The 22,795-nt window shown below is 35.2% G+C and overlaps 1 protein-coding gene across 1 annotated transcript; it reads right to left on the bottom strand.

Moving 5' to 3' along the window:
* Positions 1-20,856: 20,856 nt before the first annotated feature.
* Positions 20,857-22,671, bottom strand: LOC113056303 (cytochrome c oxidase subunit NDUFA4-like). Its single transcript, XM_026222948.1, has 4 exons — positions 22,351-22,671; positions 21,386-21,474; positions 21,228-21,288; positions 20,857-21,054 (listed from the first exon to the last, which is right to left on the bottom strand). Exons 1-4 carry the CDS (start codon positions 22,390-22,392, stop codon positions 20,998-21,000), a joined length of 249 nt encoding a protein of 82 aa, XP_026078733.1. The 5' UTR covers positions 22,393-22,671; the 3' UTR covers positions 20,857-20,997.
* Between the last annotated feature and the right edge of the window lie 124 nt (positions 22,672-22,795).

Below are 22,795 nucleotides of genomic sequence, written 5' to 3'. Positions count from 1 at the left end.
TCTGATTATCAAATGAAGGCACATTCATTTCATTTATCATTTATCTTTTAATTATTGAAAATTAAGCAAACTTTAGTTTTTGGCAAACAAAGGGGATTTACTATTAAAATGAATACATGGAAAAAAATGTTGTGTTACCACGCGTCTGCGCCATTCATTAACAGAAACACGCAGAACATGCAGGATTCATATTTAAATCGAATTCTGTTGCTTTATATTTAAAGATACTGTGATTTGATTTAAGTGTATTGACCTACTTTTGATTGATTTATCAATTCAAATGTTTGACAAATTCTGTGACATTCCGCGTTAAATTTAATTAGGTTTTTATGACTGTTCAAAAGACTACACTGCATAATTTTCCAGCTTATCATGCATCCACTTCCTGGTGTGAATATAAAATATCTTACATACCGCCACTTGTGAAAGGTCAAGTGTAATGCAAATATATTTGAAAGGTCTGGGAGGATATCGTCAGGTTCTTGCGAGACCATTCAGATCAGTTACACGAGATCTCATCACACCCCTACTACATATATATTTTAGAAATGGTTATGGACTATGGTTTAGAGGTAGGAGAGGGATTAGTTACTCAAAATATTGTTTTAATGCTATATTGTTACTAAAAAAGGTATTTTCGGTCTATTACATTTTATATCTTTTCATATTCGCTATAAAGTTTAAAGGATTAGTTCACTTCCAGAATAAAATCTCTTGATAATTGACTCAACCCCATTTCATCCAAAGTCAGATTTTTTTTTTCTAGAAGTGAACTAATCCTTCTGTCGCAAAGATAATTATTATTGAATCCCATAGAGAAAAATCCTGGAACTGAAGCAATGAGACCAGGCTGGATAAATGAGACTATTTCTAATGTTTAGTCGACTGACTCTCCCACCAACTTCCATATAATTTTTTTCTTTTGCTTCGTAGACAAAAACAGACAAATAAACATGCGGTACCTACAGCCCATGAAGTGTTGTGGAGGGCATTTATGGGAGAGGAATGTGTGTGTTAGTCTTTGTTTATGTGTGTTTCTACTCATACATACTTTTCTTTGCTATTGAGCAAAATAATCCAGCTCTCTTGGCTCCTGCTGCAGTGCATGTGCAGTCATATGCTTCTGAAGTGCAATTAAATGAATGTGGTTACAGACCAAACAATAAAATGGTTTATTGTGCATTAACCCTCTGAATTTCCTGCTCTCCCAAGCAGCGTTTGCTCTATTTCTGGCCTCATAAAATGTTCCTTAATTCAATAATAAGAAGAGGGAGGGATATTCTAATGATGACTGAAGTTTTCTTGTCTATGTCATTTTAAATAAAGCTATAATAGGGGAAGATTTGGGAAATTGCCAGTTTGCTTTACAAAATAATCACATACTACTTTCACAAAAAAAAAAAAAAAAAAAAAAAAAAAAAATTACTGTATTTGTGAAAATAAAAATTAATGATTACTATTTATTTGATGAACTTGAACCAAGTGGAATGTATGAAAGGTCAGTATTTTGCCATTTTCATTTGGTAAAATGGCAACCTGTAGCCAGATAAAGCTCTTTATTTTCTCACTCAAAACCAGTTGACCTATCCTTTTGTGCCGCCTGAAGCTTCCATCTGAAGGGATTTGTTTAGCTTTTTATTGCATTTATGACATGTTTACTGGCAGCTGGAGGTTTTTATTTCTGTTCATCTTTAAGTTCTCCTTGACTTCCAGTTCTTAATGACATTTCAGACCATGGAAGCTGCAATCAGGAAGTGTTTAATATCTTTTTATAGCCTTTCACTATAAGTTACCCTTAACTTCCATTTCAAAATTAGATTTTAGTTTGTGGAAACTGCATGCAGGAAGCACTTAGAATTATTTTAATAGCCTTCCAGATTTCAAGAATCATTTTTTTTTTTTCATTTTATGGTCATCTTTTCGCTGAGAGGTTCAGAGAACCACAGAATCACAATCTGGAATTGTCATGACATAATAGGAGACTAAAAAGCCATTTGGGTTGTTGTATGTGTTCCTGGTATTCCCTGCTTTATAGGTACAAAATTTTTCCACAAGTATACTAATACCAGTAAATTTGACATTGTGGGGATATTTTTGGTCCCCATGAGGGAACAAGATTATAAATCATGCAGGATGACGGTTTTTTTTAAAATATGCCATATGCCTACGGAGAGTCCCCATAAAGTTAATTAGTTATAGATAATTTTTATGAAAAAGACACATTTCTCTATATCATTCCAAATGTTATTGGGTTAAAGATCAATGCAAAATGTAAGTAATAAATAAAACTGTACCATACCACATAATTCCTGTAGTTTTTGTGTAGAAGAATGTTTGTTCTTAAAATATATATACTGTATATATATATATATATATATATATATATATATATATATATATATATATATATATATATATATATATATATATATTGATATTTTCCTGTAAAAGTCAATTATAAGCAGAAACTTAATGAAATACTTATATGAAGACTATTAATGTAATTTATTCTGAATCAGGAGATAAATATGCATCGATAAAGCACAGTATTTAAGCAAAAACAGTCAAAAGGTTCTAAAATATGGGTTTGTAATGTTGATAATGTTGATTTGTGAATTATTGTGATATTTTTATCAGCTGTTTGGACTCTCATTCTGACGGCACCCATTCACTGCAGAGGATCCATTGGTGAACAAGTGATGCAACACTAAATTTCTAGAATTCAGCAATTTTTCTAAAGCTTAAAGCATTTGAGAAAAAAACTTCACAAAGTGTAAATGTGATATTTTATTTTCAATCAAAGCAAATGATTGAAAAAAAAGGACACTTTTGGGAACATTTCTGGGAAATTTTTTTTTTGAGAAACTGTCTTCAAAATCAATCAAATTACTTGAATCAATATTATATAGGTGCTTCTCAATAAATTAGAATTTTGTGGAAAAGTTGCACACAGACTGAAGTAGTTTAAGTCTTTGGTTCTTTTAATTGTGATGATTTGGCTTACATTTAACAAAAACTCACCAATTCACAATCTCAATAAATTAGAATATGGTGACATGCCATAATCAACTCAAAACATCTGCAAAGGTTTCATGAGCCTTCAAATGGTCTCTCAGTTTGGTTCACTGGGCTACACAATCATGGGGAAGACTGTTGATCTGACAGTTGCCAAGAAGCTGGCTGTTCACAGAGTGCTGTATCCAAGCATGTTAACAGAAAGTTGAATGGAAGGAACAAGTGTGGAAGAAAAAGATGCACAACCAACCGATAGAACCACAGCCTTATGAGGATTGTCAGGAAAAATTGATTCAAGAATTTGAGTGAACATCACAAGGAATGGACTGAGGCTGGCATCAAGGCATCAAGAGCCACCACACACAGATGTGTCAAGGAATTTGGATACAGTTGTCGTGATCCTCTTGTTAAGCCACTCCTGAGGCGTCTTAACTGGGATAAAAAGTAGAAGAACTGGACTGTTGCCCAGTGGTTCAAAGACCTCTTTTCAGATGATAGCAAGTTATCTATTTCATTTTGAAACCAAGGTCCTATGGAGGAAGGGTGGAGAAGCTCATAGCCCAAGTTGATTGAAGTCCAGTGTTAAGTTTCCACAGTCTGTGATGATTTGTGTTGCAATGTCATCCAAAGTCACTTGCACCTGTTTACCAAGAAATTTTGGAGCACTACATGCTTCCGTTGCTGACCAGCTTTCTGAAGATGCTGATTTCATTTTCCAGCAGGATTTAGCACCGTCCCACACTGCCAAAAGCACCAAAAGTTGGCTAAATGACCATGGTGTTGATGTGTTTGACTGGCCATTAAACTCACCAGACCTGAACCCCATAGAGAATCTATGGGCTATTGTCAAGAGGAAAATGAGAAACAAGAGACCAAACAATGCAGATGAGCTGAAGGCCACTGACAAAGAAACCTGGGCTTCCATACCACCTCAGCAGTGCCACAAACTGATCACCTCCATGCCACGCACCAAATTGAGGCAGTAATTAAAGCAAAAGGAAAATAACATTTGAGTCAAAGAATTTTACACAACAGTGATAAAATTAAAAATACCCACCGTATATTTATTTCTAGTCACTATGAATATAATTTAGTGAGATCTGTCATAACCCCTTCCTCCAGTATTTACTCCACCCTCACAAGAAACTTACTCAACTAGCTGACACCCAAAACCTTTCAACAAAAGTGTGACAGGGCTTAAATGGATCCAGTCTGTTTGTATAAAAGACATATAATTAATGTTCCCAAGAATTTGTCAGTAATGGGATAAGTATATTGAGGTGTAAGTTGATGTATTGCTGCACCTTGATATTTTTGCTCGCTCTGATTTACTCTGTTTTTCTTTTCATTCAGTGTACTGGGGCACTGCAGCTGTCAGCAACTAGCAGAAACATTCAGTCTGCTTGTCCTGTCATGCCACTCCTGACAGCAACTGAAAACATACACAATCACATACACATACAACATAAAACTTCAAATTACATACTATATTAGATTACTGAATTAACATCTGTTTATGTACTTATCTTTGTGACAGCCCTCTGCTTCACATGAACTCTGAACAGACAGAGACAGGAGAACGAATGAACAAGATTGGGCTGAATGTGCACTATTATCAGAATGTGCAAGGAATAAACATCCTGCTATTGAACCCCTGTCTCAAAAAGTGTATTATTTTAAAGTTTAAGCTAAAAAAAATTAAATCAAAATTGTTACAAAACTTTTATTGGAACAATATCCATGAAGACATTTCTGATCTCTTTAAAAATAAAAACCATGATGTCATATTGTTCTATTCCATTTCAGCCTGATATATAATATTATCTTCATGGCCATGTAAACGAACTGTCCAGAAAGAGCTTGTGTTACCTTACAGTGGTTTGTTTATTCCTCTATTGCTAAATGATCATAGAACTCCTGGATATTATATGTGTGTGTGAGAAGAGTCTGATATGAAATAGTGTAATGTGAGTCTTTGTATTGAACCGAGCCCTGTTTCGTAAAATGGAATACAGAGTTACAAGTGAATAAATCAGCATTTGAAAGGAGAATTACATTATTTATTTATTTCATTACTCAGAATGAATTGTTCTGTGTGGCAAGAATATATATACACTTGTTCATGGAGTGTGAGATTGACACCTGAAGATAAGCAAAGCCCCATACAGTTAAATATCATTCATAAGCCATTCAATCCAAACTGCACACCTCCCACGTTTGAGGCCTGGCCTCCCCTTAGGCTTCTAGTGGATCCATTATAAAGCTTATAATCTACCACAGGACACAAGACTGTTTACCACCTACAGATAGATGTCAGACCAATCACACTCAAGATAATGACTCGGTAGTTTCCCTGCAGCTAAAACATCTCCTATAGGCTCATATTTCATACATTTCCCTTTTAAAACAACATCTCCTTCATTTCCGACAGACCACCACAAAGAATATAAGAGGCCATGAACTCACAAATGTGATTTTCTAATGACTTTCTTGAAGATGAGAATGACTAATGCAATTAAAGGCAAGACGAAAGGTAAAAAGAGACATAACAATAAAAACATGTCCAACTTAATAACAGTATGTTACAGGTGCATGCCTAAAATGACAATGATCTGACACACAATTGATTGCCAAAATACATCAGTCATGTTTTCATACATGATCTTTGAGTAGAAAGTCAAGTCCCCTAAATTTATGTAGTGCTTTATACGATACACAGTGTGTCAAAGCAGCTTTACAGTGTTAAACAGGAAAAACATGGTGCATCATGCAGCTCAGTTCTCAGCCCTTCCAATGGTGTTTGTACAGTCAAGTCAACAATGTTGGCAGAAACTGTGTTCCCGACTTAACAAGCCAGAGGCAACAGTGGCAAGTAACCAAAACTCCATCAGTGACAGAAATGAAGAAAAATCCTTGGGAGGAACAGAAGTTCTCACAGACATCTCTCTATAATCACATGATTTGGTAGTTTTAGACATTGTTAAGCTGCCTTCAAGTGAAAAGCAGAATGGATGTGATGGAAGAAAGTCCGTACTGTACTGGTTTAGACACTATTACACTAAAATGTATAGACAGAAAATCACAACATACGTTGGAGGTGATCCTTATGTTGTGAAGAAGATTTTAGTTTTTGCGATTTTTCAATGAAATTGAAATACTTGCCTGCCATCGAGGAAGTGGATATAGGCTAAGCAATTATTTCCTAAACTAACCTTAATTAAATCTGTTTGTTTGCTCCAACAGACCTCAGTCTCTTGAGGAAATAAGTAAGCCTTTGTAATTTACAACAAACATACTCTATATGTGCACTCCATGACAAAGCAGCGTCCACATAGACACCCAAGTATATGCAGACACTATTTCAATCAGTGTATTATGTATAGTCACTTGTGTTTGGTGCACGTTCTCTGGAAGTCCAAAGATAATTTCCTTTGTCTTCTTTTCAATTATAACTAGTGAATTCCTCTCAAACCACTCTATCTGTCTATCTATCACTCTTTTTATTGCCTCTAACCATGGCTGTCAAATTTTATCTTATTATTATTTTTTGTCTGGCAGTGGCAGCGGATATGCAATAAAATTTCAAATTGCAGCCTGTACTCCATCGATTTTGAAACTCAAAGATAATTTTTTTAGCTCCTTATGTAGCCGACTCTGCTGGTTTGTATTGACCGCCTCCAGTTATCCCTTTGTTTTGCCTCCAGCAAATGCTGTGATGTAATTGTAATTATGATGTCAGCACTGAAAGGGTCTATATGTCACTCATGCGTGGCGTTTAGCATTGAGTGTCTCATGCTGAATGCAAGAGAGTTGGCAGCACTGTATCTTGTTAAATATTTCTTTATTAATATCTTAATATATTATTATGTCTTAGATTAACCATTTTCACACACAAGCATTAAATGACTCGGCCCCGAGTTCCCGACCACAGACAGGTTTACAAGTCACTTTTTCCTGTTCTTCAGTCAATTTCTTTGTTTTCCCTTATGAACAACAAATTTGTCGTACACAATAAAAGCTTCTTGTGGTTTCTCGGCTTGACCAATTTTAGCATCCATAAACAATGCTAAACATAGGCATATTGAGTTTCTGCTAGCGATTTCCATATAGAAAATTCACTTCCTGCCCTCCAGCTGCATTTCACGCCACAGCAATGACATCATGTGCAAACCTATTATTGCACAAGCAAATTGATATTGCTTATAAGTCTTCAGAGTTCAGTACAAGATCGACAGCATTCATGGCATAATGTTGATTACCACAAAAGGTTATTTTCACTTCTTATTTTACTTCACTTTCACTTTTTTATTTTTTTATTTTGACATTTATTTGTTAGAAAACAACGGAATGCCTAAAACCCTAAAATTACTCAATAAAATTAAACATAATTACAGCTTAAATACAAATTTTAACAACTTATGACAACTTATGTTTTTATCAAATTCCACATTTCTGTTTTTAATGCTTAAGACATGTGCCTCATTCACTTCCATTGCAATGCCTCAGTTACTGTAATCTAGATTTTTGCTGCTTCCTAATATTCTTGTAATTGTTATCGATTTTTCAAATCAACATTTCATTCAAAAGAGATTGAATCAAATTTCAATACAGCTTGCAAATACCACTTTAAGGTTGAGAATTTAAATAATAAAATATATCTCGTTTAAAACTAATAATCTCCTCCTCATTCCTTGTCCATGAGAAACTTTTCTCTGCCTTGCTATCTGGGTGTTACAGTTAATAAGCACCCAGTCAAAAAGAGGCCATTTATTCAAATAAAATACAATACAATAAAATAAATAAATAAAATAATCCTCTCTAACTTCTTTCCTTTGAAACTGCTTAAATAAGATCACCAAATTTGTATGACATATGGTACAGTTTGTCTCACAAGATACTACAACACACATTGAAGAGTAACATGTATCTCACATCCACTCACAGGGGAGATCATAGAAATCTAGATTGAGTACAATGATCTTGCTCGCCCTCCTTTAACATTATTAGCATAGTACAAAAATCTTCACGCCAAAACAAGAACAACAGGCTACAGTCTTCCCTTACTGTACTCCATTATCCGTTATATATCTCTCCTCTGCTGTTCAGTGGCTGAATCTCGCTGGAGTGCTGCAATGGTGTCGGGTTTAGCGGCGGTATCGGTTATCAGGGATGGAGCGACATCAAAACCGTGCTGTTAAAAGACAAAGAACCTGCCTTCATCCATTCCCATTCTCAATCCCAGAGTGCAATCAAGGACTTTGCATTCATAGAACAGAAGCCGAAGATGATGTGCTTTTCTTATTTACTTTAATGTGCTATTTTGGAAAGTTTACATCAGCTTTTAATGCAGTAGGTCTATGAAATCTTGGTGAGTAGAAACTTTGCTTATGAGAAACATGCCCCCATGTCCTGAATAGTTGTTTTTTGTTTGTTTCTTTCTTTTGACCCATGTCAAAGGTCAAAACATCAAAGGTCAAAACATTTCACTTCAAAAAGTGTCTATAATATTCTGGCCGCTATTAAGCCTTCAGTGTGAGTTTATACAATTTTTTGACAATTAATTATCCATCACGTGAAAATCATTACTACGATCACTTAGAAAAGAACACACTTCACTTTTATAGGCTGCATGATTTGATGTGTCATTCATATCTGTACAACAAACAAAGTTGGACAGGTTATGTGTGAAAGTTTATTATTATACTTAAGGGTTGCTTTAACACTCAATATTTCTAAAATGGTCTTAATTTTTTCCATAGGAAAATTAATTTTTTATCACAGATATGCTGTGACCTCTGATGTTGTTAATCAATGGAATTTGCTTTTATTGAAGCATTATTAAACTTATATTTTAAATAATTGGGTCTAACAGTGGATCCCTTAGGAAAAACTACATTACCCATGATGCTGTTAAGAAAATTCTGAGTCATAGCGAGCAAAACCCATGAAGCACCACAAATGATAATCAAGTCGGTCTCCCCACACACTCAAAACACTTAAATTTTTGAATATATATATTTAATTTGTAATAAACTTAAATATATTTTTTCTACAATCAAGTACTTTAACTTGATAGTATTATAATTCTCCATTGTTTTTAATTCAATTATGTCATTCGCCATGGCAAATGGGAGCAAAGTTGTTTTCCTCATTAAAACCGCAGTCTTGTAGGCTACATTTGTCTTTTTCCGGTTTTCAAAACCTTTTTTGCTTCAGATCAAAGTGTTATTTGGTTCATGTCTTATAATTCTTTAGTGAAAGTTGTTTTTTTTTAAATCCCTATGCCAAAGAAAAAAAAGAAAAGAAAAACAAAACAAACAAAAAAACTTCCAGAACCAGCGCCGCTGAAATAGAGTGGGTATTTGAGTCCAGTGATGTGTATTAGTCCAGGTGATATGTAAATTGTATTAATTTTTTTCTCTTTTCATAAAAGCATGAAACTTGGTACACTTGTACAGTTTGCAGCCCTGAAAATTTTCAGAAATGGAGCCATCGCAAAAATGCCTCTTCGTTGGCATGGGAGTCATTTTACTTTCCGTCATTACCAAATTAAGTATTTTGTGTCATATCTTCTGAACCAAACATGATAACACAGAAAAGTTGATGTCTACCAGTATGTTTTTATGGTCAAGGATTACAATGATTTCATATATAACAACATAAACTGTTGAGGTGAATAGTTAATGGTGAATTCAGTGATGTTGTTATAAGAATTACAATAAAACTGCAGTATCTGAGAAGGTGCAGAATGAAATTTCAAGCATATTTCCTGTAAACTTAATTTACAATCACTCTCTGGGACCAGAGTTGCCTATTATGTTAGTGTCCACAAGGGGAAAGCCTTTATTTCAATTGATACTTACAAAGTCCCTTTAAGGTAAGTCTTGTCACTCGGCGGCCATCTTTGAAATGCCTCTCAGGCATGCAAGTGCATCTCCTATCTCTTTGAATGCAGAAACATCAAATTCTCCAAAACTGTTCACCAAGCAAATTTAATATTTGAAATCTCCAATGAAATCTGACAACAACTTTCTCATAAATGTTGTTTCCTTTGGTCAATAGTGTTAAAAAGTATTTTTTTTAGGCTAGAACAGCCAGTATGTATGTAAAGTCCTTAGCGTGCATCTTAGAACTAGCTGATAGTTTCTATAGCAACTGGGACTTATAACGGCAGCTACAGTTACGTAATGACTTACCGAATAGCATTTGGCTCTTTTACTAAGAAGGAGGGGCTACCTTCAATAGAGCAGCCATACTGAGTGTTCCATTTTTTACCCCATTCAAAAATATACAAGTGACACGTTCAAGGATTTCTACAGTCTTTGATACTTCACAGCGCAGCCTTCCTTCTTGATGAATTGTCACTTTACTGTCACCTGATGTTGTGCCTTTTTCTAATGGTACCATGAGGCGTTGCTCACTTCTCAGGCTTCTGGAGGGGATGTAGATTCATAAGAGGAGGGGTGCTGAGCCTGTGGCTGTTCTTTCTTTATGCAATCATCAATACTTGATGCGAGCCGCATTTAACTTGATGCGAGCCGCAACCGGTAGCCAGTTCAGCGAGAAAAATATGTGTGTGATATGGGCCCTTTTGGGCTTATTACAGATCAGACATGCTGCAATCTGAATCATTTTTAGAGGTTTGATTGTACATGATAGAAGTCCAGCCAAAAGAGCATTGCAGTAGTCCAGACTAGAATTGACAAGGACCTGAACAAGAAGTTGTGGAACATGCTCTGTTAGGAAGGGCTTGATCTTTCTGATGTTGTGCAATGCAAACCTGCAATATCGAGCAGTTTTTTCCATGTGGTCCCTTGAAGGTCAGTTGATCATCATAGATTACACCAAGATTTTTGACAGAACTTAATTGACTGAACGTAATTGTTGATAAACCAATATGGACTGTGAAATCATGCTGTAGAGTTGGAGTGGTAGGGAAGACAAGAAGCTCAGTCTTTGCCAGGTTGAGCTATAGGTATTTCCCTTCATCCATGCGAAGATGTTTGCCAGGCAGCCTGAGATCCATGCAGCTACCGTTGGATCGTCTGGTTGAAATGAAAGATAGAGCTTTGTATCATCAGCATAGCAATGGTAGGAGAAACCATGTACAGTACTTGTATGATGAATCTCAGTGATGTAGTGTATATAGAGAAGAGGAGGGGTCCAAGAACTGATCCCTGAGGAACCCCTATGACCAGATGATTTGCTTTAGATACCTCTCCTCCCTTGAAAGACCTACCTGTAAGATAGGATTAAAAATAAATGAATTGCAGTTCTTGTGATGCCCAGTGATGATAGGGTGGACAGGAGGATCTGATGATTTATAGTGTCAAAAGCAGCAGATAGATCCAGCAGAATTAGAACACATGATCTGGATTCAGCTTTCGCATTCTGCAGGGTTTCAGTGACAGACGGTAACACAGTCTCAGTTTAAAGGCTGCTTCTGAAACCTGATTGGTTAATATCCAGCTGGTTATGCTGTTAAAGAAATAATGATACCTGGTTGAAAACAACTCATTCAAGTGTTTTCGTTATCAGTGGAGGAAGAGAGATAGGTCTGTAGCAATCTACAAGCAAAGTGTTTAATGTATGTTTTTTTAAGCAGTAGGTTTATCCGAGACTGCTTGAATGCTGTGAGAAAAATGCCTGTGAAAAGAGATGTGTTAATGATACTGTATGTGTGAGTGCTGGCAGTATTGTAGAAGAGTTTGGAGAAGGTGTGAGGGTATTGGGTCTAGAGTCCTTTTTGTAGGATGGCTGGCAAGGAGAATTTTTAATACTTTTGCCTCAGTGAGGGGACAGAAGGAGGAGAGGTGAGTTTTAGCAGTGGATGTGGTTCCTGTGTGTGGAGCTGAGAACTGACTGCTGATGGTTTGAGTTTTGTCTGTGAAGAATGCATTTATCAGCAGTAAAGAGGTGGTGGAGAGGAACAGAGGAGAGAATTGAATATTTTGAATTGATTAAATGTGTCTGAAGTGCTGTTGATCTTATTGTGGAAATATGAAGATTTGGCAGCACGGACTATAAAAACAAAGACTGATATATACAGTACTTATGGATGAATTCAGGTCCCATTAAATCCTGAGAATGAAAAACAATGGCTGGAATGAAGTCATTGTTGACTGCTGACTGACTATTCCAGAGACCCACAGGAAACAGAGATGGGTGCAGTAGAAGATGTGTAGATAGGATGAGGGTTAGTAAAATTGCATTACTGTCTAAATAAATAACCATACTATGGGCTATTGTAGATGCTGTGATACTGTGCGGCGAGCGTGATTTCAACAAATACAACATATTCCTGGATCAACATCCTTATTGAACCTGGAAAAACATTCCAATCAACCAATCCGAACTGAGATATAACTTTTCAGAAAATATCTGTATTAGGCTTACAATCAGTTAGGTGCTTCTACACCTTTGTTAATCAGCTATTATTTCCCACTGATTTTAGGAATAAATTAAGGTAAGGTTAGGTTTAGGGGTAGGGATTGGGTTAAGTCTATATTTTAGGACAATAATGTTGATCCAGGATCATCAGAAGATGTTGATCCAGGAACATGTCTTACTTGGCAAAATCACGGCGACCGATACTGTGCTACTCAAATACTGTAATTTCCTTCTCACTTTATTGATTTCACCATTAATTATTAACTATTCACCTGACCAGTTTATGTTGTTGCATATGGTATCAGTGGATTCATTGACCACCAAAATATGAGGGTAGACATCACCTTTTCTGTGTTATCATGTTTGATTCAGAAGATATGACACGAAATACTTAATTTGCTAATGGCGGAGGGTAAAATGGCTGCCATGGCAACCATGAGGTGTTTTTGTCATGGATCCATTTCTGAAAATGTTCAGGGCCCCAAACTGTACAACAGTACCACGTTTCATGCTTTTATAAAAAAAAAAAAAAGTAAACATATAACCTGGACTACATTGGAAAAATGCGTAGAAAAAATACTTCCAGAAGCAAAGCCCCCCCCCCCCCCCCAAGTGGGTGGGCACTGATGAACTCTATTAGCACTGAAAGTGAATATCAAAAGAGCATTATGACTGTCTCAGAAATAAAAGCGATGCTTTCAAGCATAATTCTGACTGAGAAACAAAATCAGGTTAGTAAAGAACAGCTGATCTTTTCCTACATAAATCTCTGTGAATCAGATCTAATTTCAGTCCTTATTTAGAAAGAGGAAGGGAGGGCATGGACAAGAGGGAACTTTATTTGAACTCAATACACTTAGAAGTAATACTCCAAATAATATGCATTGTCTTTATTTAAAAAAAAAAAAGAAGAAGATTTGACACGTTGTATTACAGTATATTTAATATAGCCTATGCGTGCATTTATCTTTTTGCTGTAAAAGCCATAGTCAGGCTCATAAAAGTCACTGTTGCAGTGTGCAGAGAGCCTAGAGATAGATATATGCGGAAGCCATTTGTCTCTGAGATCTGAACTGATATTCTCTTTACTGTACCCTTATCAAATGAAGCACAAACATTCACTGCAGTGCATTAGAATCTAATTACAGGAGACATTTTTAATAAAAGAGGATGCTATTTTCCTCAGTAATTCATTTGAAAGGGGACCTATTGTGCTTTTTAACATTTTCAGCTTCCTCTAGCTTTCTAAGAGATATTTTTCATAATAATAAGTGCTGTTTCTGAACTCCCTCAAACGAATCAACAGTGGTATTTTTATTTTTAATTTTTTTTACCAATGTCACAACTCTGATGTGTTCAGATGTGTTTTCCACAAACAATGCCTGATTGTGCTTAGGCCACCGCTGATTGAGTAGCTGTGGCCTAATGGTTAGAGAGTTGGATTTGTAAACCAAAGGTTGCAGTTTTGAGTCTTGTATATATATATAGAGTATATATATATATATATATAGAGAGAGAGAGAGAGAGAGAGAGAGAGAGAGAGAGAGAGAGAGAGAGAGAGAGAGATATGTGTGTGTATTTTATATATATCCTTGTAGTTGTCTAAAGACATTCTTTAAGAAATGGAAAGTATATGTGAGGACAAAGTCTTTCTCCAAGAGAGGTCTCTTGGGAATCTCAGGTTCTTTTGAACCTGTTGAGTGATAATTCTGTAATTATTTGCCTGTTTGCATGGTGTGAGTCTGTGTGTGTGTAAGTGGTTAAGACAGTAAATCTAGGAGTGTGTGCACAGCGTGATTTAACATAGTATTTCTTTCAGGAAGGCAGAACAAATCAAGGGTTAGACAGTAAGTGCACGTGATGCGCATGTGTGCTGTCCATTAGTCTCTTCATGTCTCCTTGTTCATTAGGTTACCTTTTCATGTCCTGCTTTTTCCAATATTTTACTTTCACTCTGACTGTACAGAGAGTCAAACAGCAAGGGGCAGAGTGAATCCATGGGACAAAGACCTTGTACAGTATTTCCTTTTGGAGATACACATACAGTGACCCCCAAAACTATTTGTACACTTAAATGAATAATCCACCCAAAAGGTTCAAAATCGTGTCATTCCAAACCAATAAGATTGCCATTCATCTCTGGATCACAAATGAAGATATTTACACAATTCTCTAATCATTTCATCCATTTAAAAAAGTACATGCAACCAAAATTTTAACGTATCAAAAAGTACAAAAACAGATGTTAAAATTTGAAGCTTTTGGTCTCCTGCCATTTCTCTGAAAATGGGTGATTGAATTGGGAGGTATTTACCAAGTCTGCTGAAAAGGCATTATGATGGACAGATTAAACATTTTTTTCTTTATTATTATTTATTTATTGAAACCTGAGAGATTTATGTCCTTCCATTGAAAGTCCCATGCATCCAAAACTTTTATGCATGAAAAGAATCAATCCACACACAGAGCTCATCAAATATGGTAAACGGAAACTGAACCTGACTTACTAAATGTACAAGAATGTCAAGGAAACACATTTGAGCTTCTGTTTACCATATTTAATGAGCTCTGTGTATAGACATTGATGCTTTTTGTGCATGAAAGTTTTGGTTGCATGGCTTTCAATGGAGAGACAGGAATGTTTTAGGTTTAATTTTAAAATATGAACATTCGTGTTTTAAAGATAAATACAAGTCTTATGCGTTTGGAACAACATGTAGGTGAGTAACTAAGGACATAATGTATTTATAAACTAAAATTTTAGGATTTGTAAATGTGTGCATCTTATAAAAAACAAATCTAAACAAGTGATACTAGTGTTTTTCTTAGAACAAACTTCTCTTCTTCACACAGGTGTCCTATCAAGTTTAAGTTTAAGTCAGTTTTATGTTTATAGCGGTTTTACACAATGCACATTGTTTCAAAGCAGTTTTACGTAGCAAACTACACTACTATCATTAAACAGTTCTATATAAATCTTCATAAATTTATACCTTAATATATTTTTCATTTTTCACAGGTGTTCTAGCAAATTCAATTTTTAGCCCATATATGGACAAAAGTTATTGGGTTTTGTATGACAATTACAACAAGAAGAACTTTAATGATATCACATTGTAAATACATGTATTTAGAAATACGGAGTTGCCCCCCCCACCTTTTTACAAGAGGGAACATTAACATTTGCCGATTCAGCCAGTAGAACATTTGTGAGGTCAGGCACTGATATTGAACAAGAAATCAAGTTCTGTCAAGTTATTCCACATCAAACTCATCCAGCCATCTCTTTATGAACCTGGAGTAGAAAAGGGCCTTCCCCAAATTGTTCCCATAAAGCTGGAAGCATAGCATTTTCCACAATGTATTGGTACAGTATGCAGAAATATTAAAATTTCCCTTCACTAGAAGTAAATTAACCCAACCCCTAAAAAACAGCCTAACTCCTCCACCAAACTTTTCAGACAGAATGGCAAAATGCAGTCAGAGGTAATGTTCTCCTGCCATCTGCCAAACCTAGACTCATTAATCAGACTGCTGAACAGAGACGTGTGAATCATCATTCCACAGAACAGGTCTCCACTGCTCAGGTCTCCAAAAAAATTTAAAAACCACAGATTTCCACCTCTGAAAGAGCAACGGTCTCCAACCAATGGAAAATGACAGGCATTCATCTTAAGAGCCTAAATGCATGAAACACAAAAGGTACAGTAAAGGTACAGTATGTAATTTCCATGCCACAAGCAGCATTTATGCCTCTTCCCAAACTTACGTCACTAGCACTCATTTTAAAATATAATAGAAAGAACATAGCTGCATCTTATGCACAGAAGCATCCACATGGGCAAAAATAATTTCTTTACAGTAGGCTTATTATAATACTAAAATTGCAGTCAAACTTGTATTGAGCCCAGAATATTCCTTTAATTCATTATTAAAATAGCTTAAGCTAGTTATGCATTTTCTCAGAAGAATTACATTGATATCTCTCAGATAATAGGGACACTATTTCATAACAAACAAAAACTCTCTGAGCAAGTTGGAGACAACATACTACAGGAAAAAAAAAAAATTCAACCTCCCATACACTGGTCAATATTCAATTTTGGATTATTTGACTCCCTTACCATACCTACTAAGTAGTGGAAGGAAAAGATCCAAAATAAACATTTATGTGCATATTTTATTACACTTTATCTTTTTTGCGTCTTTAGATTTCTATTATAATATCTTTTAAAACCATTTTATCAACAACAACAAAAATTATAATACAAATTTAAGTTGACGGTGCTTTATGATGTTAATGAATAAAAAGAGAAATCCAAAAACCCCTATGTAAATAAATTTGACTCTGATATGTCAACAAAACAAACCTTTTGAACCTAGTTTTACCAAGTGTTCAGATTTCTGTTCTGGAAATGTATGCAGATTAGTGCATATGTAATGAGATAATGCCTTGTTTTCATATTGAAACAACTTTTCAGAAAACCTGTAATACAAAACAATTGCCTTAATGTACTGTGATTAATAAACAAGGGGAGTATGGTATTTATTATTACTATTATTAACCCTATTCACCTTAAAGTGTGCAGCAAAAATCATGCACATCTTACCAGCTAGTTTGTATGAAGTTTAGGGCCCATCCTTTTGGGAAATATCCTTTTAACACATTACCTCATGCTAAGTGAAGGTTGAAGGTCAACATTTACAACCAAATGTTTGCTATTGAAAGATCACACCATCTGCAATTAACCCTCTACACAAATATATCATTCCTGCCCATGTTTTTCCTTCAGTAAAGAGCTCAGGACATAATCCCAGCTTTAAACCCCCTTCCCAGCCAATATTGGCTTCACATTTTTATCATCAGCTCATTGACCAGCTCCCTACAGGTGCAGAATGGGGCTGTGGTGAAATCTTAGCGGCTTTACAACAGATGAAAACTGGTTCTTTATCCAAACAAGAGAGACTGCCTAGTACATGAGAATCTAGCATTGAAAAATATCACTCAGGTCAGCTAGCAGAGAATACGAACTAGGAAACATGTAGCCAAACATTAAAGCTCTGATCAGTATTACCAGAATTTGTGACTTACATTCATATTGCTTAGTGAAATTATTACTGCTAGCTTTGTTTCTATCTTGATTAAGTTTAAAATAACAATTTGTTCATCGAATCGCAGATAATATTGAGTGCCTGAATGACCGTTTCCTTTCATCACCTTTTGGTAACACTTTCAAACCTCACAGAAACCTCATAGTTCCCACACCCACTTATAAACCTACTCTACAGAACTCTGGGTAAAAGATCTGCTACGAGAGTGTCATGTCTGTTTTCATGGCCAAGATTAAGACCCATTTCTGTCACGTTAGCAACTTCTAACAGGAAAGATCAGGACATCGCTCCGCTCAAAGAGAAGAATGTTTGGGGAGCTCTTTTATGTCCTCTTTATGTTTTTAACAATGGAGAGAAACTTAACAGAGTAAGTTTACACCGCCAGACTCTTTCAAGCAATCTCCCCCTTGTATGTAATGATACACCTCTGGGTATTGAAGCAAAATTCAACTTTGCATTGTAAACATTAGTCATTCCTTCAGTTTGATAGTTTACATGTTTTGATGTAAACCAAAATACTGTATAGAAGCAAAAAAGAAAAATGTCTAGACATTACATTTTACTCAAGAGACCATTTTAACTTTTTTTAAATCCATCACATTATAAAAGTCTTCCTGAAAAGTGCATTACTACATTTTTTTCTACTGTATATTTGAACGCTGATATAACGAAACAGTAATAGGCCTATTTCAGTGTTATAAAGGGTTACACAGCTATAATTTTGTATATTTATGTATGCAACATTGACACTTAGCTTGCAAATTATCGCCACCTTCCAAAAGTAGGTGGTATTGCATGACCCACATTCCAATAATTACAATAATTATAATAATTTACAATAATTGCCTGACAAATTAAATTAAGTAGAATATCCCAGTTCAAAGATCATTGTGTTGTTAAGTTACTTACCATACTTAGATTCATTTTCTATGCTAATTATCTATGCTAAAACATTCCAGAAAATGAGGCCTCAGTGATGGCTTCCTCTCTGACAAACCGTTCTGGCACGTGGCTGCAGACCTCATCCCACAAGCCTGTAACGTTTTGGCAGGGGGTCAGAATTAGGGCACAGCACCTGTTTCATCTGCTTGCCTATGTAAACTATCCATCATTAATATAGTGATTACTGAATTTGGTATTTTAATATTACTGTTTTAAATATATTAAGGCACTTTAAGTCATTTCACGATGTTTGTCGAACTGTTTAATGATTGAAATATCGGTCTTAATATGGATTGCAAATGGCCAAAACTAGCATTTTGTTCATATGGCCTACCTTTGTTTTATTATGTTGAGAGGTGATCTAAATATTTGCAGCTGTGACCGAGCCGGTCACATTAATGAAAGCTATCAATTGGAGTAAATTGTCTTTTTGGCCGAACGACACACCACAGTTATTTGTAAGTAAATGGCGCCATCTATTGTAAAACTATGGACTGTCTTTCAGAGTAACTTTTACACTGTTTTGATTAGTGATGCTTGAACAAACCTTATAACAAACACATGTTGGTTTTTCCATGTTTTATAGGGCCTTTACGGTACAAACTGCCCTATACCAAACAAACCCATATAGCTTGCTTCCTCATGGGGACTAGAAAATCTATCTTCTCTTCTCTTCATTTGACCCCTTCTAACACTAGCAATCTACATTCTTATTTCAAGGAAAAAAGAAAAGAAAAAACACTAGACCCTCTAACACATTCTCTAATATATATATATATATATATATATATATATATATATATATATATATATATATATATATTTTTTTTTTTTTTTTTTTTTTTTTAATGCAAAAGGAATATTAGCTGTGGGTAAACCATTGCTCTCATAACATGTTTGACAAAATAACTTTTCAACAACAACAGCAAAAAAACACTTTACAGTAATTTATGATAAAAAGTGGTCATTGTGCATTGTGTGCATATTGTCCACAAATGTGGCTTGTATGGGAGGGTTGCAAGAAAAAAGCAATTCTCAAGAAAAGCCACATGCAGTCATGCAGGGACTGAAGCACTTGCCAGGACAGAAGGAAAAAGGGATGGGGCAAAATACCATCAAAATCTTGAGGAAAATCTCCTGCCCTCTATCAGAAAGTTGTCAATGTAAAGAAGGGTTTCCTTCCATTATGACAATGACCCAAATCACACAGCAAAACTTAGTAAAGGAGAAAGGAAATGAATGTCCTTGCATGGGCAACTCAGAGCCCAGACTTAAACCCCACTGAAAATCAGTGGAATGATACTGTAAATGGGACTAAATATAGCGTGACCTTGAAATTTAATAATAATTCTGATCTCCACTGTACACACACACCTTTATATGTATATAGGGCCAACATAATAATAATAAAAAAAAAATAATAATAATAATAAATTAAAACATAATTTAGGAATGCCTAATTATACATGTTTTACTATGCCAATAAATACACTTGAATCCTTAATTATGCATACTAAATTATTTTAATTATTTCAACTGTATATTAATTAAATATTAAACATTTTTAAAATATAAATGTTTTAACACTGCTTTAATAGATACACAGTCCATAATGACACAAAATAAATCCTACAATAAAAAACTGAGCTCTTCAATAGCCTTCTACTGATAATAAGTCTGTATATTTAATTATCTACTTTTCAGAAATGGCAGCATGGTGAATTCTTCATTTAGAAACCGTTATTATCTTTTGACTGGTTGAATTAGCTACGTAAAGCGTGTTGCTACGATGTATTCACAACTAGAATTCACATCTTACCAGCACTTAACTTTATTCACAAGTTCACATTTGTATGTGTTCTATTGAATGCTTTTGCAGATGTAAGCTGTAACAGTATGTTGTCGTTACAGTACATATATATATTTGGAAACATTGTTTGTTGTTATCGGTGATCTGTGGTTACAACTGCCCAGTGCTGCACTTGAACTCACCTGATGATGACATGGAGCTCGAGTCCTGAAGTGATCTACTGTCTTCATGACAGCCGCAATCTTCGACATAATATGACTAAATTTAAGACAACTATATTCTTTTTTACATTTTAGTCCTCTTCTAAAACCATTACCAGTGGATTAATAATACCTTGCGGCGTCATTTTTTCCTTGCCATATTTTTGTTACATTCAAATTACAAATATTTCATTTTTGTCATTATTTTTATTTTTCCTCTTACCATTGATGAAATCAAATAAGTCTTCCAAAAAACATTTTGTTCCCGAAAGTCCCGAGTCTCCATTACACTTCACAGGCGTCACTGATTGTTATATCAGCTTAGTTTAAGCCTTTTGTAAAGAGTTTATATCCTTAATAGGCTATGTATTTAACAGAGACATTAACTAACACTTTCGGTTTCTTTATTTACAATGGGGATTCACATTCACAGATAAGATTTGAAAAGCTATTTGATGACGTGTTGAATAGACCTCCAGGGTAGGACGTGCACTTTTTAACACACCCAGCTGATTCACTGGGCTCTTCTCAGAAATCAGGCCTGTCCTTCTTCAGTTTAGAGTAGTCCATGTTGACTGTAAAAAGCTGTGGGAAGTGGAAATCAATTCAATTATTTTATTATGAAATAATAACAAAAAAATATATTTTTGTAAGGTTTTCATTAGGCTTAATAGCAATATTGCCATATAGTCTATATATAAGAGAATTAAAAAAATTGTTATTTCTAAATGGCAAAAAGTTTACATGAATATTTTCACCTTGTATTGGTCATTTGGGCCCAGTTTATTCCATGGCTCTGGGTTGTTCTTGTGATCCCATCTGTTGACAGGTTTCAGTCAGTCATAAATTAGAAATTATATTGGAACCTAAAGATTTTTGCCAGTTTGTTGAAGTACTCAATGAAATGGGTACTCACGAGCAGTCGGGGTTCTTTAGTGCGATACGGCCCAGGTAAAGCATTGACATGGTCGCTCCACCACCGATGAAGATGAAGAGAGGAATCAACTTCAAGAAGAGAAAGAATTGTAAATAGATAGCTTAACAATTACAAAAAAAGAATAGAAATAAACTTGATAATCTCCCTATAATGTCCTTCATATAGCCTATACGAAAAGACCTGTTATCATATTTGTTCATTAAATGCAATAGTATTCATAATAAAACCATGTTTTATCATCAGCATTCAAATTCAAAGTTGCTGCTAACTGTAACATAAGTGTTGATAGGGACTGTAAAACATCAATACTTATGTTTCGTAATTAACTTAATAAATATTACATGCCTTTAAATGCATAGGCTTCATGTTTTTTTTTTTTTTCTTTCTTTCTTTTTATAGGACGAGAATCTAAAAACTATAAAATGATCAAACCCGAAAAGACTGACCACTTTAATGCTGTCTATGTAGGCAGCTCACTAGGTATTGAAAAGCTGCCATTCTTCTCTGAAGGAATTAGAACTGTTTTTAAATTGATTCCAATCATTTACCAGCAGAAAGCTAATTTATTTTATATTACATTAAGTCTCGATAGAAAGCTGTTATGTTAAACAACTAAAAAGAGGCTCAATTGATTTCACCTCAATGTCCGTGACAGCTGCTGAACATTACACTGCAACACAGACACTGCCGGTTTACGTGCTCAGCCACTGTTGTTATATGGGGAATTCACGTAGCCTACATAAAGTAGCCTATAGACTGAAAAAAAGTTTACCTTTTAAATCAAACATATTCTTATTAAATGTACCCCTAGAGCAGCGGACGAGGATGTATATGACACAACCAACGTCAAAACGATTCTAAGGCATTTCATTTGAGAATGAATGAATCATCATTATTAACAGACAGGAGCATCAGCAGTAACAGATCTGAAATACAGTACTTACAGCCGGGTGACTTTTAACTTGTTTCAGTACGGTACTCAGCATGTCAAACTCCCAAAATATATCTATGAAGCAGAATGAATGAGATCCGATGGTGTTCGTACGCTGGTGTTTCTGAAGGGGGTGTGTGAAGGGATGCCTAATAAATGCGCTTTTACTGGAGATAGGGGTCGCCCGCGGGTAACATTCCTCAAGAGAGTCTCATTCAAATGTGCCGGAAATATTCTTCCTTGTAATCACATGCTGTTGTGGCCAAGCAAAATAAATCATACATGTTGGTGATCTGCCAGAACATAAAACTAAACTATTTAGCAAAAGGCTCTGGGATATCTTTAGTTTAGCTGAATCTTCCGTCATCTGAAATGATATTTTAAAATTTCTTAATTGATATTTCTCAATATTTCTTAATATAAGTTATATCATGTAAGGAAAATAAGTGAAATCTGAC

This window comes from Carassius auratus, chromosome 37 (genome assembly GCF_003368295.1).
Source record: "Carassius auratus strain Wakin chromosome 37, ASM336829v1, whole genome shotgun sequence".
In the NCBI taxonomy this organism is placed as follows: Eukaryota; Metazoa; Chordata; class Actinopteri; order Cypriniformes; family Cyprinidae; genus Carassius; species Carassius auratus.
The sequence above is the reverse complement of the archived record's forward strand: the minus strand, read 5'-3'. Positions and strand labels throughout refer to the sequence as shown.

Coding starts and splice junctions, on each gene's coding strand:
- LOC113056303 (XM_026222948.1), bottom strand. CDS start 22,392: ATGCTGAGTACCGTACTGAAACAAGTTAAAAGTCACCCGGCT. Junction 21,475..22,350: donor AAGTTAAAAGTCACCCGGCT/GTAAGTACTGTA, acceptor CTCTTCTTGAAG/TTGATTCCTCTCTTCATCTT. Junction 21,055..21,227: donor GCCCAAATGACCAATACAAG/GTGAAAATATTC, acceptor CACTTCCCACAG/CTTTTTACAGTCAACATGGA.